The following is an 18,451-nucleotide window of genomic DNA, read 5'->3' as shown; positions in this document are numbered from 1 at the left end:
ATATCTGCCAGCGTGTTAAACTAAAGACAATCTTAAAAGTCCAAAGCCTGAAGTGCATCGCTAAAAGGCTGTTTCAAACAGGACACTCTGAGTCTGAACTCTCTGTCACGTCATTGGTTGAGTGTCAAGTCTTTTTTTTTCATGAGTATTGGCTTTTTTCCTGCTCCTCGGTTCCCTGAGCAGTTTATCTGAACCAGTCAAAAAGCCCAAAGACATTTTCTCTGTCTGTGTTATTGGTTGAATAAATCAGCTTACTGGGACATCCCATCTGTCTTTCTTACAGAGGATACAGCCTTCGAGGCAGGTGTGCGGGTGCAGATCCACAGTCAGGCTGAGCCCCCCTTTGTTCACGAGCTGGGCTTCGGCGTGGCCCCCGGATTCCAGACTTTTGTCGCCACACAGGAGCAGAGGGTAGGTGTTATTTACTTCCACTGATTTACACTTTGTTTTAAAATCATCTGTCTTGCTTGTGTTGTTTTTCTTCTAACGCGCATTTTGCCTTATCGCTTCGAGATCAAAAGAAATAAGTGATTGTATCTTTTGTTGTGTGTGTGTAGCCTTTTTCAGACATGACCTGGGGGTAATGTCCAGTGTTTACACGCAGTTTGCCTTTCACACATGTACAACGCAGCGGGACACAGATGCAAAAACAAGGCTTCAGCGGGGGGTCCCCAGCTGGGTTCACACATATACTTCTCCTAGATATCTACGGACATTATACCAGGAAGCCGAGAAAGTCTGAGTGTCTCCCTTGGACATTTGCTTTTACACATGCATCTCCTCTGGAGAAAATAAGGAGGAGTGTGTGTGTGTGTGTGTATATATCTGGATAATTCTAATTCTATGGCATGTGTGTTTCAATTCCCTTCTGACCCTCGACTGGCCTCTTTGGTCTCTTGGTCTCTTGGTGATTGTAGTCTGTGGCTTTGACCTTGCTGGTAGAGAGGTGCTTCGCTCCAACTCAGCTCCACTCAATCACAGTGAAGCTTTGCTCCATCACATAAGGACTCCAGCACCTTTCACTCATAGCGCTGGGTAGTTTTTCACTTCTCTTTCCCCTCCGCTATTTACTTTAGTTGAACCAACCCCCACCCAGATTAATGTTTTTGTGTTGTGACCCCACTCAGTCGTGTCAGTTACCAATCGTTTTCTTTTAAGTGATTGTTTATTCTCTGTCATGGTCTCATTGTTTTGTCTCTATTTCTCTATTGTTCATTCTGTTCGTCTCTTTCTGTTTTTTTCTACCACCACGTGAAGCTTTTGAAAATGCATCATCTGTCTCAGTGGCAGTGGGAGATGGACTGGGTTGCCCTTCTCGAAACAGATGAATTTCTGTTCAGATACATTTGTTCCCTTCTAATTTTTAAGACGGCCTCTGTTTTTGGAATATCAATGATATTTGTTTTCTTTAGGCTGTCAGTCACTGATCTCATTTTCTTTTTGGCCACTTGCAGCAGAAACGAGCCGGGAAACAAACGCTGACATTTTGCCCCCTTTTAGGATGATACAGGGAAATTGTGGATAAACACTTGTCTATTTACTCATGCATCAGATACTGAGTAATGTTGCCGTTGGTTTGAAGTTCTGTTTCTGACACCATTACAATATTCACTTTTTGGGGGTCAGTGTACAGGTCTCCACTAAAGCTGCAGCACACAAAACAGCATTTGCACAAACATGCAAATGTCCCTCCAGTTCAGTTCAAGGGTAAGATGGTGTTACCCCTTCCTATATCACTAATGTCCGATTCTATATTTGACCCCATGTCATTTAGGTCGTCCTCACAATTATAAGTCCTTATTTATCATCTAAAAGCTGAACGGGTCCTGTTTTTTTTCTGCTGCGGGTACCAAGCTCTGTAACAGTCTTCTGTCCAACATTAGATTTTGACCCAACATTGAAAATGTTCAATCTAATTTAAAGACCTACATTTTTAATCTGGCTTATAATTTGCGCTGATTCTATTTTTCTTAATTAATTATTTCTAACCGCACACTGCCTTTCAATGATGTAGCTATAGTCGTAGTTTAGTTTGTCTCTCACTCTCACTGTATACAAAGATGGACAAAGTTGATCACCCCCTAGTGACTGGAAGGAGTTAAAGTCATAAACCGTGCCTCCACCATGTTAGTACATGGGACAAACCAAAATGTCAAAGTGGTAAATTAATTTGTGTCAAAGATGGTTTATGTTCTTGTAACACTGATGTTTGTTAAGTTGTCATGTTTCAAGTTTTACTTAGTTATTATATTATAAGAACAAGGGTCAGCTCTGAATGATAATGATTGATGGAGAGCGTCAATACTGCGGCTCCACTCTACAATCACTGTGCAGACTCCAAACAATGTTAAAAGTTCAAGCTATCAGCACCATTTTCAATACATAGGGGACTAAGCATGATTTCAGTTGAAAGTATGCAGGTCTCAGTCGTCTCCTACTGGTAATCTTTTTCAGATATTATATAAAAAGAAAACTTAACTGCCCATTATTGTGGTTGGGGATGAAAGAAAACAGGTTTTCCGTCAAGTGTGATAATAGAAAAAGCATTTTTCTTTTCCATGCAAACACTTAACAGTTTTCTGAATGGCTTTATACAAAAAAGCTCATGTAACAAAGACTGGAGACCAGGCTTCAGAAAAGAAAAATGTCACTGTGACAGAAATAAAGTAGAATGAAAGAACAGATGATTTTCTAATTTGTGAGATATTCAAACACATTTTGTGCTTCTTCATCATTGCTAATGTAAGTAAAATGAACCTTGGCTTGCAGACCAGACTACTTGATTTCCCAGCTGAAACCTCAGCACATCACAGCTCACTGTGCTGCTGCAGTACAGAGAGTCACCCCAGCGGTATAGCAGGAAGGAGATGAGGAGACCTCTTCAGCGATGGTTGGGCTTTGCGGGTAATGAGCCTCCAGGGTTTCTGTGTCCGCTCATCTGTCAGCCCAGCTCTGTGACTGGCAGGGTGAAGACAGGCCCTCACCTGCCCGCCTGCTGTGAAAACACTGCCCGTCTCCACGGGGTCCACACAGCGGGACACACAGCAAATTTAGCTCAAGCAAATGAATGCAAGATCTGTGGGAGAACTCTGAAAAAAATCGTCTAGCTGTGAGAAGTTCCCACCTTCAAGCTTCATCTACTGTAGAAACCCGTGGTTCACTTTAAAATATGTCCAAGAACAATCAGGATAATAATGATATGGGTAGAGAATCCGGAGCAAAGACTTGGAATGAGACTACACGGAGCATAAAAAAGAAAAAAAAGTGGTGATTAGTGGATCTTTAAAACAGATACCATCGCATATGAGTCTGCCTTTGAAAAATGACTTTGACAAAGAGTTTAAATGAACTCATTTTTTCTAATAATATTGGGCCTAGATTAAAGCAGCTTAATCAAGTGAGCTGAAGGCACAAAGAGCACAGCCTACTGTCCGGGCTAAATGAGTCCTCACGCTCAGACAGCCGATTTTAAATTTAAGCTCTCCAGACATTGAAATTGCCCTTCTATTGACTTTTGACTTAAGCTAAAGGGGCACGGTGTTCCCTCAGCCAAGAAAGTCATTCCTCCAAAGGATGAAAAAAAGTCTTCATTATTCCATTATTCCTTTGCTGCATTTTGATTGAAGCTCAAAGTGTTTGTCTTTCCGTGCTATCAGTAAAAGGAATATTAAATAAGAAAATACGATATTTTTTATTTTTCGATTGGACTTGTTATCTTGGGTACGAGGCTATATTTCTAGAAACCATGTATGCATATGCAGCTTATATGCAGCAAAAGGCAGATGGAGAAGACTAGGAAGACTAGAAACAGAAACCTGAGGCTTACACCCCCCCGATTTGTGTCCCTTGTCTGCAGGAGCTGCATATTCACACGTTGAATCTGTTAAGAGAAGAAATGCCGACCTTGCCTCTGTGCACTGATTTGATGTCGAGGCTCAGCTCCAACCCTGATTCTGAATTCAGCTCAACAAACCAGTATTAATTCAACGATCTCATTAAAACCCAACCAGTTCAAATCCGACCTTCTTAAACCTATGCCCCTTACAGACCTCATTGTAACGCCTAATTACAGCATTGCTCTGCTACAACAGGGAGATGGAACATTGATTAATAGCATGCTGAGTGGGGAACAGGCCTCTGCTCTTATTAGACAGACCATACTCGGGTCAGCAGTAGTGAAAACTGAGATTGAGCACCTCAGATTATCTGATTACAGAAAACTAATCAGATCTGAATCAGCGATATCCAGCTCTAATCAGACCTGAAGCTGAGGTGAGCCGAGGTGGTGAAGGTGATCTTTAAATGTTAAGGATAGCTGAGAAGCACCTTTCTTAAGTCCCTAATAAAATTTATAGCGTGTGCATGTTGGTATTCACTGCTCGCACTCGCTGCTGGCAGCAGTAAGGGCATGTTTAATTATCACAGGAGACATCGTAGCCATGTCCCAAAGTGGTCCTGACCCTCTGGAGCCTGTAATATGCAGCGCCCCAGATTTCTGTTGGGTTTGTATTTGAATTTACTGTCCTAAGTGTCGGGGAAGTGATTGTGTCTGCAGAGCTGCGGCATCCAACTCCCTCGAGGCAGAGATACAACATCGCCTGATAGCAGAGGGCAGGGTTTCAAATCCTGTCAGTGCTAACAAGCATACTGTGGCCAAATTTCACCTGGCAGGATGCTATGTTTTGCCTCGTCCAAAAAAGAATTGCTCTTTTGGCAGAGAAAGCAAAACTCACTCGGGATGCATTGTGATGACATTGAAGGGAACTGGGGGAACAGTGGATGATGGGTGATGGTAACAGAGAGCGCGGGCAGATAACGCGGCCCGTGTTGTGGAGCAGATGGGCCTTCACGCTGCTCCACCTGGTGTCCCCCGTCCCTCATCTGCCGTCCCAGTCTTCAAAGCTGCAGGAGCAGGAGGAGACCATTTGGAGTTTTTCTTTTGCTGTCACCGGATGCGTTGTTTGTTTTTTTTTTCAACAGATTCTGGCGATCTGTTGAATTGTTTTCCGCGCCGCCTGGTTTGTCGTGAGGCTCTGCTGCTTCTCTGTACTGGCTAACTTTCAATGACTGGGGAACATGTTTGGTTAAGCTGTTGTCAATCTGTCCCCATTTCGAATGTGATACATGGAATTTGTTTTGATCGGCTTTAAAAAAGTGAATGAATTACCCATTTCTTTACAGAAATTCAAGACAACTTTATTTGTCCCCGGAGGGAAATTCTAAATACTATTTTGGACTTTTGTTTTTTAATAGTTTTGGGCTATTTTGATACAACTAAAACTGGTGCAGCAGCAGGTTGGTTGTCCATTATCTGTAGCACCAAGCCTTATGAGGGTCATGGGGGGAGCTGAAGCAAGCTGTCATTGGATGATGAGAGGCTGTGTTCACCCTGGCCAGGTCGCCAGTGTATCACAGGGCCAGCATACAGAGACAAACAACCATTCACGCTCACTTTTACACTTCACTTTTGCTGTCCCTGTTGGTTTCCAATCATTCCTCGATAGACCCGCAGGTCAACAAAGGTGTTGTGTTGCCCTCTGTGTTTTACAAATCATAGATTTTATTTCAGGACTCTGCAGAAACCCTGGTGTGAGTGTGTTTCAGGAAAAACTAGCTGCACTCTTTCTTCCCCTTGGCCCAACTGACCAATCACCTCCTCTCTCCTCTGTAGCTGACCTACCTGCCTCCCCCGTGGGGAGAGTGCGAGTCGAAGGCCCTGGAGTCAGGCTTTTTCCAGGTCTACAGTGTAACCGCCTGCAGGATTGACTGTGAAACCCGCTACATTGTGGAGAACTGCAACTGCAGGATGGTGCACATGCCCGGTGAGAATCACTGCTGCTGCTCTGACCCCGGCCTTCGGTTGTGTATGGAACATGCATTCATCAAGTTTTTAAGCAAGGTTGCAGTATTGTTTGTGAAATTAAATGGCATTAAGAGGCCTGGTATTGAAATGATAAGTCAATACGTTAGGTGTTGCCATTTTTTTAAGGTCCTTGGATTTGAATGCGTCTGGCAGGAAAGGGGTGCTGCACCTTGTTCTAAATTCATCGAACTGTTTACACTTTATTTGTAGAGTCGACTAAGAACATTAATGTTTAATCGCTGCCACTGACCAGTTTCCTTCTCAATTCATTCAAACTGTTCCCAGGTAATGCTCCATACTGCACGCCTGAGCAGTACAAAGACTGTGCTGAGCCTGCCCTTGGTAAGTCCGCATAGACACAAATCTCCTATATTCTTTTTCACATATCCTTATTTGCAGAGGAAAGGGATTATTTCTTTAATGCTAAACCTGCTTTAAAGATGAGCAACACCGGAGAGTATTTGAAGCTTGATGGGGCTCAACTTGGAGCAGATAGAATATATCTTCATGAATTCCAAAGCACTGTAGCAAGAAAATAAATTACTCTGGGAGCGCGATAGGGTTCCGCCTGTGACTGGACTTTTTTTTTTTAAATGCAACATGAAAGCTCTGCAGTCACAGAACAGGTCTTTGAGAAGATTCAGTGCAAGTGTCACTTGTAAAACGTTTAGATTTATTGGGAGAATCATCTCAGTTTGACCTCTTTTGTGTGTGGTGGCCTCGTCAAGTTACTGACCGGCATCAAAACAGACAGGAAGTGCAGAGTTCAATTGAATGGATGGATGGTCAGATAGATGAAAGTTCATATTTCCTGCATTGGCCGTGAACTTGACTCATTCCTCCCCCATTAAATTAACTAATCGGTTTGATTGAATGTTAGCTCGTCAAACCTTGTGGAGGTTTCGTTTAATTTTACTTTATCCAAACTCTTGAGAAAACTCGTGAAAGCGAGATGAGACCGATTCTTTGTGATTTAACGTCATAAATCAAGGGTTCAGCTTCTAAAGCAGTAAAGTGGCAGGCGGACTTAAGCTGTTAACGTGGAGCACAATATTTGCATGAGGAATAATGGTTTTATCATGCAAGATAGAGAGCGTAAACAATGTTCTTCTTTATTTATGCTTTTTACACTGCGTATAGGAGGTTACAGCGTACTTTTGGTGGCTCCTCAGAAACTGAACCGCAAATTGAGGCGGAGATACAGTACGACGTCAGTACTGCAGCAACTGTGATTATTGTCTGTGGAGATAAAACAAGAGAACGACACCAATAAGACGTTTTTAAAACACCTTTAAACCAAATGGCTTGAATTAAATATACACTGATTAAACACAGTTAAAAGCCAGAGAATAAAAGTGCGTCTTAAGCTGCATCTTAAAAACATCAACAAGCTCAGCCCAGCTAATGGCCTCTGGCAGGTGATTTCAGAGCCGAGGAACTGCTACAGAAAAGGTTCCTGTCCCTGACACATCCAATATGCTGAGATGGGACAGTCTGAGTCGTCTGGGGGTTCTGAAAGGGCTGCGAAGTCCTGAGATAAATGTAGGAGTCGAAAATGGATCAAGAGGCGAATACGAAGAGGTCAGATTATATTAGTGAGCAGCGGTGAAGCAACAGGGTTAAGTCAAAGCACGCAAGAGGGGGCAGCTGAATACATTAGTGGGCAGCAATGACAAGTTTGTGAGATAGGAATTAGGTTTCTGTTGAAACTGAGATCAGCATCAACTATGTTCATGTGGTTTGACGAAGGTGAAAGTGGTCAGGCTGCACAGAGTGGAATCCATGTCTTGTCCTCATTTTAGAGAAACATTTTGAACCAAACTTCCTGTCAGATTAAAATCTCAGAGATTCGAATTAGATCAGATCTATTTTGGGAAATGAGGGGGCGCTGGATCCATTTTGAATCTGCATTTTTTGAGAAATAAGCGCCCATGGGCAGTGAAAAACATAAATAATACATTTATATATAATTTCTGACCTTTATCAACTGTTGTCAGGTGGGAGTTAGAGGAGCATCAGGAAAAACTTTCTCTCCTCCCACACCAGTCCTCTCTGCTTGGCCTCGTCCACTCCCCTCCCACCCTGATGAAAATTTGTTGTGGAAAACAGAAAAGGCACAAAAGTGTAGTCGATAGCAGCAAAAGCTTCATGCAATTAGCAACAAGGAAACAGACTCCCACACCATAAGAGCGATCAGCATAACTCACCGAAGTGTAAATAACATGCACTTAAAACCACACGTTGTTCTGTATGATGCGGGAGGAGCGTATACCGGCTTCTCTCACACACTGTTTCCTCGTCTCTCGTCTTTAATTGGTTCCTTCGTTGGAACATCGTCGCTCTCACATGCTCAACACAATGCAAACACACACACACAGCTTGGATCATTGAATGCAAATTATAATTCTTGTTTTAAATCCAGTGCCAATTTGCTACACCCATCAAAGGAGGTTTCACACAGCAAAGTCTGATATGAGTGGGTTTATATTTCTCTTGCTTCAACTGTGTCACTCAAGTTTTGTAGACCCCTCTGGAAATATGTTTTAATAGGAGACAGCTGCATTTTTGAGGAAACGGAGACGTGATTATTTCCAATATCTGTTAGAGCTGCTGAACAAATGATTCATCCTGCCAAAACCATCTTAAAGTGACTATATCAGTTGTTTTTCTATCAGAAAAGTTTTCTTATTTATACTTTCACGCAGCAGTAACAGCTACTCAAGCATTAACATTAAGAAAAGTATGAAACTCATAAGGAACCTACGTCTTACGGTAATTTTCTTTTGGATTTGAGTGTATGTGAGAGGGAATGAGTGAGATAGGTGAACAAAGACGTGGAGATTAGAGAAAGAAATCAATCATTTGAATGCGCGTGGCCCTGCTCCCTTGCATCCAATAACGTCTCATTTGAATAAAAAAAAAAAGAGACCACTGAGAAGTCATATTGAATTTCCTCTTGCAATTACGTGAGCGTGTGGCCCTGCCGGCTCTTAGTGCACTGTGGGGGATGGCTGCCTCGTGCTCTCTGATCTGCAGGTTTGCCACTGAGCAGCCTCACCGAGGAATAAGGCTGACAACATTAACTTCTCTGCAGCTCCGCCGTTCTGAGAATACAGGCTCAGTTCTAGGGAGATTTCAAATTTGAAGTCCAAAGAAAGAAAGTTTTTTTTTTGTTTTTTTTTTTGCACTGGGAAATAAATTGAAAATTAATTCAACTCTGGAACTTCAAAAATTGAGCTCAGACAAGTTATTTGGGAGAAGGGTGAGTATCCTTGGTGTCGGAGAAGCTTTTGATGGAGCTGTGTTTGAAAAGCTTGTGTCGCTTGATATTAACGTCAGTGCGTGAGGGTTGGTGTTATAGAGGAGGCTGTGGGCTTAAGACGAAATCATCTCTCCGTGAGTCAAGCTGTCAAAGCAGTGTTGGGAATAGAGCTTGGCGTTTCTGCACCAGGACTTTGTCTGTGTCAGGGTAAAGGCTGTGCTACAGATGCCGCTGGAGGGCATGTTTGTAGTTGGTGCCTTTACATCCTCTCCTCTGTGACATCGACGATGACATGGACTTCTACTGTCGTCAGAGCCTGTATGGAGTAAACATCCACATGACTCAACGCGCACAGACGAGGTGTTATTCGTAGCCCAGTGTTTTTATGTATAGTGTGTGTACTCGCACAGCAAGAATAAGAAAGGTTGGGTCTCAGAAAAAGCATTCCTGATGCTCTCAGCACAAAACTGTTATAGATTGAGTGAAATACGCGTTAATGAGCATTGAAAAAGCATTGGCACACACAGTTTATAGCTTCTACAAAGATGTTGTTGATTAAACTGATGAATGGAGCTGTGTCTTTCTTTAACCAGTGTCCCAATTTGAAAGCCTGATTTAGCTTTGTTTTCTGTAAACTGTATGACTTTATGTGAAAGCCCTAGTGCATCTTCCAATACAAAGTGACTTCTAATTTTTGAATATAATATATGAAAGAGATATTTTAGAATCTGAAACCAGCAACTCTTTGGCATGTTTGCTTTATAAATGACTTAACAAACAGCTTGTTTGTTTATTCATCATGTTTATTCATCATTCAGCATTTGAATTATAGATCAATTATATTTATTTATATATATAATATATTTTAATTCTCTTACATTTTAAACGCAAGAAAGCATATAGGGACTCTACCATTAACCATTGTGTATATTCATTTATCTTATTGAATTTTTGACACAAGTTTAAAATGTATTGAAATATCAAAAGAGCTCATGATCTGGGTTAGGGTTAGGGTTAGTAATCTCACAGTAAGACGTTTCCTTGTTTAAATCCTGTGTGATAGTATCATTTATTTTATACAAGCGGACTTTACACTAATTTGATCCATTTCATAGGTTACATTTACATCTTCTTTATTTTTGATATATGTATTGTTGAAACGACAGTAATTTTTATTGCATCCGCCCAGTCTGCCCAGAGATGATCCCAATATAAATGATCCAAATACAAAACCCAGACTTTGGTTTGCCGACCTTGTTGCAGTGTTGAAGCCCTCAGTCAAAACAAGGTTTCCAGTTTTCAGCAAATATTCACTCTCGTCAGTAGACAGAGCCTTAGGAATCACACCTCCAACAGTATTTCTTATTAGAGACTTTATTAGGGCACTGTGTGGGAAATAAACAACCCATCTGGTTTATTTACTGCCTTTAAACTGGTTGTCTCAGTATATCTGGGTCTCTGTAAGTGGAAGTCTCACTTTGTATCTAAAAGAGCATCTCTCCCTGGTCACCCCCATCCACCAACGTCCTGCTCCATTCTCCCTCTGATTCTACACCTGTCCCCTCTCCATCACCCTCTCCTGCGTGTAGCTAAACTGTCGGCCGTGGAGAGCAGTAGCTGCATGTGCAGGACGCCGTGCAACATGACCCGCTACAACAAAGAGCTGTCCATGGTCAAAATCCCCAGCAAGACCTCGGCCCGCTACCTGCAGAAGAAGTTTAACAAGACGGAGAAGTACATCACGTGAGTAGCTGACCTTCCTCGTCTCCTCGTTGTTACACTTGTTCCTCTTGCAGGCACGGCAAGAGACTACAAATATAGAGATTATCTGTTTACATTAATTGAATGATAAATAAGTACTTTTACCATAATATGACATAAATCTACTAAATTGATTGAAACCTTGAAAATGACAATTTTACCTACCTTTAGTTTAAATTTATGAAAAACTGATATGCAAAGACTCTTATTAGGTTTTATCATAAGTTTCTGGCCATAAAAATAATAAAAGACCACTGATACAGGTAAATTACCAGAATAATCCGTTCCTGCAATCCTTGTTATAAAACGGCAATGAGAATGTAACCTCCTTGGTGAAGGTATAGCCACTCTGTGTAGGTGGATCAGGTCAAATCTGTGGCCGGACTTTTGTTTCATGAAACAGCGGTAGAGTACATTCATCCACCATTATTGCACAAAGGCAGGCGGACACATATACATCAATCATCATCATTTTCAACTAGTTCCATTTTAATTTCACTTTACCTGACAGGCATTAAAAGGGAAACACATGCCATCGCGACACAGGGGGTATTCTGCTTCGGCAGCCGGCTCAGAGGCTGCTCCCTGCACAGCACTCACCGCTGCGCCTCACGGTGTTGGAGGAACGCCAATGTCAGAGTTACACCCCCCAGCTTCTACAGCCGATTATCCAGCTGGCCTTCGATTATTGTGTCAAGAGAGTTAGTGGTGATAAGAGTGTACAGCGATGTCTATATAAAATCATGAAAATCACGTGAATCTCCGCAGCAGAGTTTATTCATCAGTTCCCGCCTCTGTCTGCGGCACCCGGCTGCACCACCTCTCACCTTGATTGCGAGCGTGTCCGCCTCCCACACAGGGCTCGGGCTTTCCTGCTTCTTTTCCGTTGTGTGGGAAATGGACGGGCCTGCTGCTGATTGATGATGCTGCTTCTCCAGTGATTGCCTTTGTGTGGGGTTCATTAATGTGATTGCCTTTTGCAGAGACAACATCTTGGTGCTGGACGTGTTCTTTGAGGCTCTGAACTACGAGACCATCGAGCAGAAGAAAGCCTATGAGGTTGCAGGCTTGCTGGGTAGGTTTCACTAAGTGGAGGTTAGAGACAGTCATGTGGTTGTTTAATTTAATGCTCTGACTGCTGGGAAAGAGTTTTCCCCTGACCCATGGATGATTTCAAAGATAATGTGGCATGTGTGGCATGTGTTCATGTGTACAAATTCAGATGTGTTTTTGAGCTATAAATGAGAGTATATGACTGCTCTTTGATGTTAGTTTAAATATCACATATTTGACCAAATTAAAAAAAAATAAAAAATCTACAGATAAATCATGACTCATAACGCCACCTAGTGTTTCAAGTAGTCTTGGACCTTGCCTTGCCAATTCTTGCGTGGAGTCAGCTCCTGGGGACATCTCTAGGTCATGAGATTTTTATATATATTTAAACTTAACATCCTTTAATCAAAGATGGGCGTCCATGTCCACGTCCTATCCCTTTAGCACAGCCGCCTGTGCCAGCAGTTAAAACCGCCCGGTACTACTAAGGTCAAGGCAATTTTGTGTGTGCTGCTATTTTAATCGTCGCTCATAGGTCGACGACCCTGTTAATTGCAGGATAACTGTTATATGTGGTATTTGTGTGTGTGTGTGGCGGGGGGGGGGGGGGGGGGGTCTGTGTGCGTATGCATTCTAAATTACTTTTTAGAATTTCCAGGGAGAGAACTATGCTTTAATAGTCGATCAATTCACTTCTTTTTTTTGTCTCTTTCTACTTCTCCCGTCATGTGACTGTGGGTGTGGCCCTCCACAGGTGACATTGGAGGTCAGATGGGTCTGTTCATTGGAGCCAGCATCCTCACCATCCTAGAGCTGTTCGACTATGCTTATGAGGTCGGTGTCTAATTGCAGTTGAAGCAGTTTCTCTCACACATACGCGCGTCTCTCTCCACACACTCATTGACTTTTAGCGTTTTCTAAAGTGAAATAAGATTTAGATTTAGATTTAGAGCATTGACCATGAGATCTGACAACATAAACATAATCACTGATGCAAAAAGCAGATAGTGTTAGATTTACTTCAGAGCTGACTGAGCTGAAGGACAGCTCAGTCAGTACAATTACCTGGTAATTGTACTTTTCAAACACTTTTGCACTTTAGAGTTTGTCACGCTGCTTTCAGCTGCACAGGACACACACATAACAGTCCACACCTCCTGCAGGGTTTTCAGTGAAAAGCAATTTCAAGGATTTTTTTTTTTAATTTTTAATGGGGGTATTGGAGCAATGTGGATAAGAAACCCTCATGTCCCTTATAAAAGCAGCTCCAAAGCAACTTTCAACAGCTCTCATGCTGAAATAATTGCGCTAGTTTGTTGCCAAATTTGCCTCCTAATTACTTGCTTTGAAGCTCCATGTTCTTGTACAACCATTAATTGCAAGGCGATTCTTCTTTAGCAGACTGAATGAAGTCTGACGTTTATTCCGTGTTCTACAGGTGGTAAAGGAAAGAATAATGGAGCTACTGAGTCGGGATGAGGAGGAGGAGAGTCATGCGGAGGATGTGGTAAGAGCGTCACTTGTCAGTCTTCTCCCTAGAGTGCTCACAGTGCGTTGAGCATGTAGATTCACTCTGATCATGGTGGAGCTGTGGTATCGATGTCCCGCCGTTCCACTCACTCAACCAATCCTGAGTCAATCTCAGCTGTCCATCATGACGTCTCACACTCTTGTTAAAGCATCAAATATTTAATTAAATCCGATATAGTCTTGTACATACATCAGCGTGACAAAAATGACAGAAACCATCTTTGAAAAAATGTAAATTGACAAATACTTTGACAATGAAGTTTGATCCATGGATCCACTAACATGGAGGAGGCAGGGTTTATGACCTATACTGCAGCCAACCACCAGGGGGCCATCAAAATGCTTTGGCTTCACTTTTGAGGAAATGTCATGTCGTCCATCATTATATTCGGTCCATGCTGTCGCTGCAGCATCAGCATAAATGAGCCACTTATGATGAATCATAAATTAAGTTAATAGAGGCACAGCCACTTAGCTCCGTCTGCACTTATACAATGCTTCATTTAAATTCAGTACAAAGGTTAGTCAATAATTATTCAGCCTCTTATTATTTATTAGCTAAACTATCACATTTCCATTTAAATAAGGATCTGTTTACGTTCAGACGAGTCACAGCATCTGAAATGCAAGAAGGTACTATTCCCTTATTAGCTGTGTAACTTTTATACAACCTGCTTCGCCTTGCCTGAATATATGACTCCATTAGAGTCATGGTTTAAAAAATGCAATGGTGTAAATTAAGAAACTGAGTAAACTTTTATCTAAAAGTATTGAGCTCTGATAAAGCTGGAATGTTGAAAGAGAAGCCCCCGAAGCTGCCGTTCATGCATTGATTGACCTACAAGCAATCCCTCACTTTGTCATCAATAGTCAGTTTATCTCCGGTGAAAGTCAAAACGCTGTGCAACAAAACATGACAGCTTTTCATTTTTCTGTGTGCCGACGGCTTCTTGTTTTATATTTTCTCTTTTTTCCAGTTCTCTTCATCCATTTTGTTTAGTGCTCTGTAGCAAGTGAGTGGCTAACACAGCCGTCCCCACGTCTGAGAGTACTGAGCACTGTTTCAGCTCTGTAAATCTTCTTCCTCAGAGTTCCTGTGACGCAGTGGCAAACCACTCCGAGTCCATCAGCCACACTGTGACGGTCCCGCTGCAGACGACGCTGGGCACCCTGGAGGAGATTGCCTGCTGAGGCCCTCCCCCTCCCCCCAAGAGCCACACACATCCAGAGGCTGCCCCCACTGGGTGGCGCTGCATCCTCGCTTAGGGCACTATGCAGGGACCTAACAGGGGAGGGGAAGAGACAAAGACAAGAACAGGGGTTGGTCTGGGGACGCCGCTGTGCTCTGTCACACCAACATGTCTGAGGCACTAATGGGGATTAAGGAGCTGTCGGCTGAACTTATCAGCCCTCTCTGTCACCCTGTACTGGGCTGTAGTGGGAGGGTGGCCTCCACTATGCCAGACCTGCAGTGGGGTCTGAGTCTCAACATACATGCACACAGAAAATCACAGACTTGGTGGGGGACCTGCCCAAAAGAGGGCCCATCCCTGTGCAGCATATCTATGTAACACATTCTTATGTTGCTCAATGCCAAATGAACTATACAAAGTTGGATTGGAACTGTCCAAAATGCATGCGTTGATCTACCTTGCTCTCTTTGCCGATGCATACGCTGGACTGCAGTGTTGCTTTACTGTACATGTGTGCCATTTGTCCCTCTGTCTGCAGGACAGGCTCGCGAAACGGGCCCTGGTCAGGCATCATCCTTTGAATGTACAGATTCTGAGATTTGATTTTGGTTGTTTAAAATCAAATCTCAGAGGCGACAGTGCCGTCTGAAAATCGATTTTGAGGAACACGTTTCTTACTCTGCCATCTTGGGTTAGAAGGGACTTTTGAGGTCAGAGTGTAACTGAGGAATAAAACACTATCTTTAATTACTGTAGATTGAACCAGGGTTAGGGTTATGGTTAGCCCTAACCCCAACCCCTAACCCTAACATTATTGCAGCCTGAATTTTTGCCTCTTATTTTTCCACCTGTTTGTTTCAGTTAATCAGTTTACTGATGGCATGTTTGCTACATGACTCATTGGGTGTGAAGCTCTAAAGGTGCTCTACAGACACCTTTAAAGGATGTCATGCTTTCACTGTCAATTTATGTGAATAAATGACTTGTGGCTGCTGCTCCTCACCACAGCAGCCAGCTGACAGACCCTGTCCTGGCCTGGCATTAGCATGCGTCACCAGTGACCACTTGTGAACAGATCCAAGTCGAACACCTCTCTATATGCAAATAAACATGTATATCAATGCTCTATATGTTTCGCCAGTCAGACTATGACAGACTGGTCTGATGTCGTTGTATGTGTGTGTGTTTCTTTCTGTGTGTGTATGAGAGAATGTGGTGTCTGTGTTGTGTTACAAATTCAAATTAAAAAATCACTATGTTTGGGGTCAATGTAAATGGCCACCAATAAATCAATGTATAGGAAACCTAGTCAGTTCAATAGTTGGTCCTTCAATGTGGCCCAGGACACAATTGTGTTGACACTGCAAAAAGAATGTGGTCAAAGGTGTCCCAGACCACTTCCGAATGGGATCTGAGTGATTGGTTCTCAAACATGTCCTCAATTAATCTAAGGTGGGTTCACACCTATAACTTCGAGCTGTCCACTTGTGATCAGTTCACCCGGTCCTGAGACGGACGTTAATGCCAGGTCTGGACAGGGCACTGAAGTAGAATCTGAATTTATTTGCTGGCCAGACAGACACTGTAGTAAATTAATTTATGCAGGTTGTCATAAACCCATTATTTTATTAAGAGAATGTCAGGGTGATGTTTCAGACAGCTACTATAAGTTTTATCAAGGATGGCAAAAAAAATTCTCAGCCAAAAATAACAACCTCCCTAGGCTTCATAATTAATAAAAAATATAAATAAAAAAGCACTACGAGGAGGGTTCAGCCAGGAAAACTTGTTTTGTTTATTTTATTTTAAGATACGGGATCTGCTGTGTAGCGGTGTAAATATCTGTGTTTTTTCTCTCTCATGAAAGCAGGTACCACGCAGACATACCTGAATTCCAATTTTAAAGAACGTTGGTAAAACATCATCTCCTGGGCTGGAAGTGACGACTCATCTGTCACATGTTGTCATACTGTTACTCAATCTGCGACTCTCAGTGGGGGGGGGGATGTTGTGTAACGGGCCGTAGCATTATGGGGTATAGTTGAATGTCATGCTAAAATTGAAGTACACACTGCTTAGAGCACCAGGCATATTTTTCAATGCAGGTCCAGCTCACCCTTCAGTGTCCTCAGAAACAACAGTTACATATATATATACTGTATGGCTTTACACCAAAAGCTAGTGTGAGACCATTTTGGACGATTAAGTGTTATCTGAGTTTTCTGTTTCTAGTCCATGATCATCCTCGCATGGTCTCTGTCATCTTGGTAATGTAATTGCAGGTAGGAATGAATTCAAGTGCTTTGTGAGACTGTTTGGATCATGATTTCCCATCTGTGGCTCAACCTGCTGTCTCTGTGTATTATCTCATGTTGTGGCTTCAGACAAACAGGATCCTCAGCCAACCTGCAGAGGTGTGAGACAAGCGCGTCTCCTTTCTCTCGGCGGCAGCAACTCTGGCTGTTTCTTCCCTCTACTTTGGCTTCAATTGTTATCGCAGAACAGCATTTTCTCATTGTGTGATGCAGCATTCAGTGTGTGTTTTTAATGTGAAACAATTAAATGGAAAAAGTTGTTTTGCAGTGGTGGCAGTCCTGTCGTGGTGAGACGGAGCGGGGCACATTTACTTCTCTGAAACATCTCAACAAAAAGGGAATTCAAAATGCTTTATATGATATGTATGATATATAAAAACATGTGGGGTTAAATAAAAACATAAAAAGAATTTTGAGTTTATGAAATGGAAGAAAACAAGAGAAGATGGGAAAGTAGCCATAGGCTCAAACTACTGTGCAGAGATTTTTACACACACAATTTAGCAGGTACGTTTAGCATCTTCACCTCTTATTTCAGCACATAGATTATATATGATGATGGACAAAATGACAGCTCCCCAAAAGTGAAGCCAAAACATCTTAAATGCCCCCTGGTGGCCGGTTGCTTCAGTTTTAGGAATTTCTTTGATTCACTTTGTACAGTGGAGATGTTTCATTCATCTTTTTTTATTTATGGTGTAGCATGTGTACATTCATTTTCCTTAAACCTGGCACAACTGAGGCTGATTATCAAAAGTTTCACATATATTTGGTCGTAACAACAAATGATTGAAATTTTATTTAATTGTGTCTCTAGATGAAAAATCACCATGAAGATAGATTAAGATTTAGTCAGGGCCATAGAGGTGGACTTGCCAACAATCTACAATGACAAATAAGAATAAAAAGATAAAAACAAATAAATTAAACAGAGTAAATGGGACCTAAAAGGGCACGCAGGAGAGTCCTTACCTCTGCCAAGGCCCAACAATCCCTTAATTAAACCACATTTAAATTCACTAGATCCATTTTTTATTTGGATCTAAGCCCGATTAATCACACACATAAATACCGGTCCCTTAAACATGAGTTATACCTCAGGATCCATTAATTATTCTCTCAGAAATCAATGAAAATGTTGAATAAAAGAATCACACAATGATTAAGAGGGTGAATAAAATTCTGGATCTGACCCCTGATCTGGATCTAAGTTCAGTGGGTTCTTCCTCCAGTCCTATATTACATCGCTCCACAAATTTGTGTTCACCTAATCCTCCTTATTAACAAACAAACAAACAAAGATGAAAAAATAAATAACCTCCCTGGCGTACCAAGAATCGACCATAGAGCTCCAGATATCTGGTGTATACAATCTCTGTGTTTACATGTTTCAAGTAGGTCTAGTTCTACAACATAGACGCAAGCCAGATGTGTATGTTGGCCTCGACCAGCAGTAGTATTTAAAAAAGAC

The 18,451-nt window shown here is 42.1% G+C and overlaps 1 protein-coding gene across 2 annotated transcripts in view; it reads left to right on the top strand.

Moving 5' to 3' along the window:
• Nucleotides 1-17,362, top strand: part of asic2 (acid-sensing (proton-gated) ion channel 2) — a 355,981-nt gene extending 338,619 nt beyond the window's left edge. For both annotated transcript variants that reach the window (XM_062408953.1, XM_062408952.1), the window contains 8 exons: nt 284-411; nt 5,672-5,822; nt 6,149-6,205; nt 10,715-10,868; nt 11,870-11,961; nt 12,697-12,776; nt 13,381-13,449; nt 14,562-17,362. In XM_062408953.1, the coding sequence (XP_062264937.1) occupies nt 284-411; nt 5,672-5,822; nt 6,149-6,205; nt 10,715-10,868; nt 11,870-11,961; nt 12,697-12,776; nt 13,381-13,449; nt 14,562-14,663 (833 nt within the window). In that variant the 3' untranslated portion in view covers nt 14,664-17,362. The remainder of the gene's footprint in view (nt 1-283; nt 412-5,671; nt 5,823-6,148; nt 6,206-10,714; nt 10,869-11,869; nt 11,962-12,696; nt 12,777-13,380; nt 13,450-14,561) is intronic.
• Nucleotides 17,363-18,451: the final 1,089 nt, after the last annotated feature.

This window comes from Platichthys flesus, chromosome 16, assembly GCF_949316205.1.
Source record: "Platichthys flesus chromosome 16, fPlaFle2.1, whole genome shotgun sequence".
NCBI classification, from domain to species: Eukaryota; Metazoa; Chordata; class Actinopteri; order Pleuronectiformes; family Pleuronectidae; genus Platichthys; species Platichthys flesus.
The sequence above is the reverse complement of the archived record's forward strand: the minus strand, read 5'-3'. Positions and strand labels throughout refer to the sequence as shown.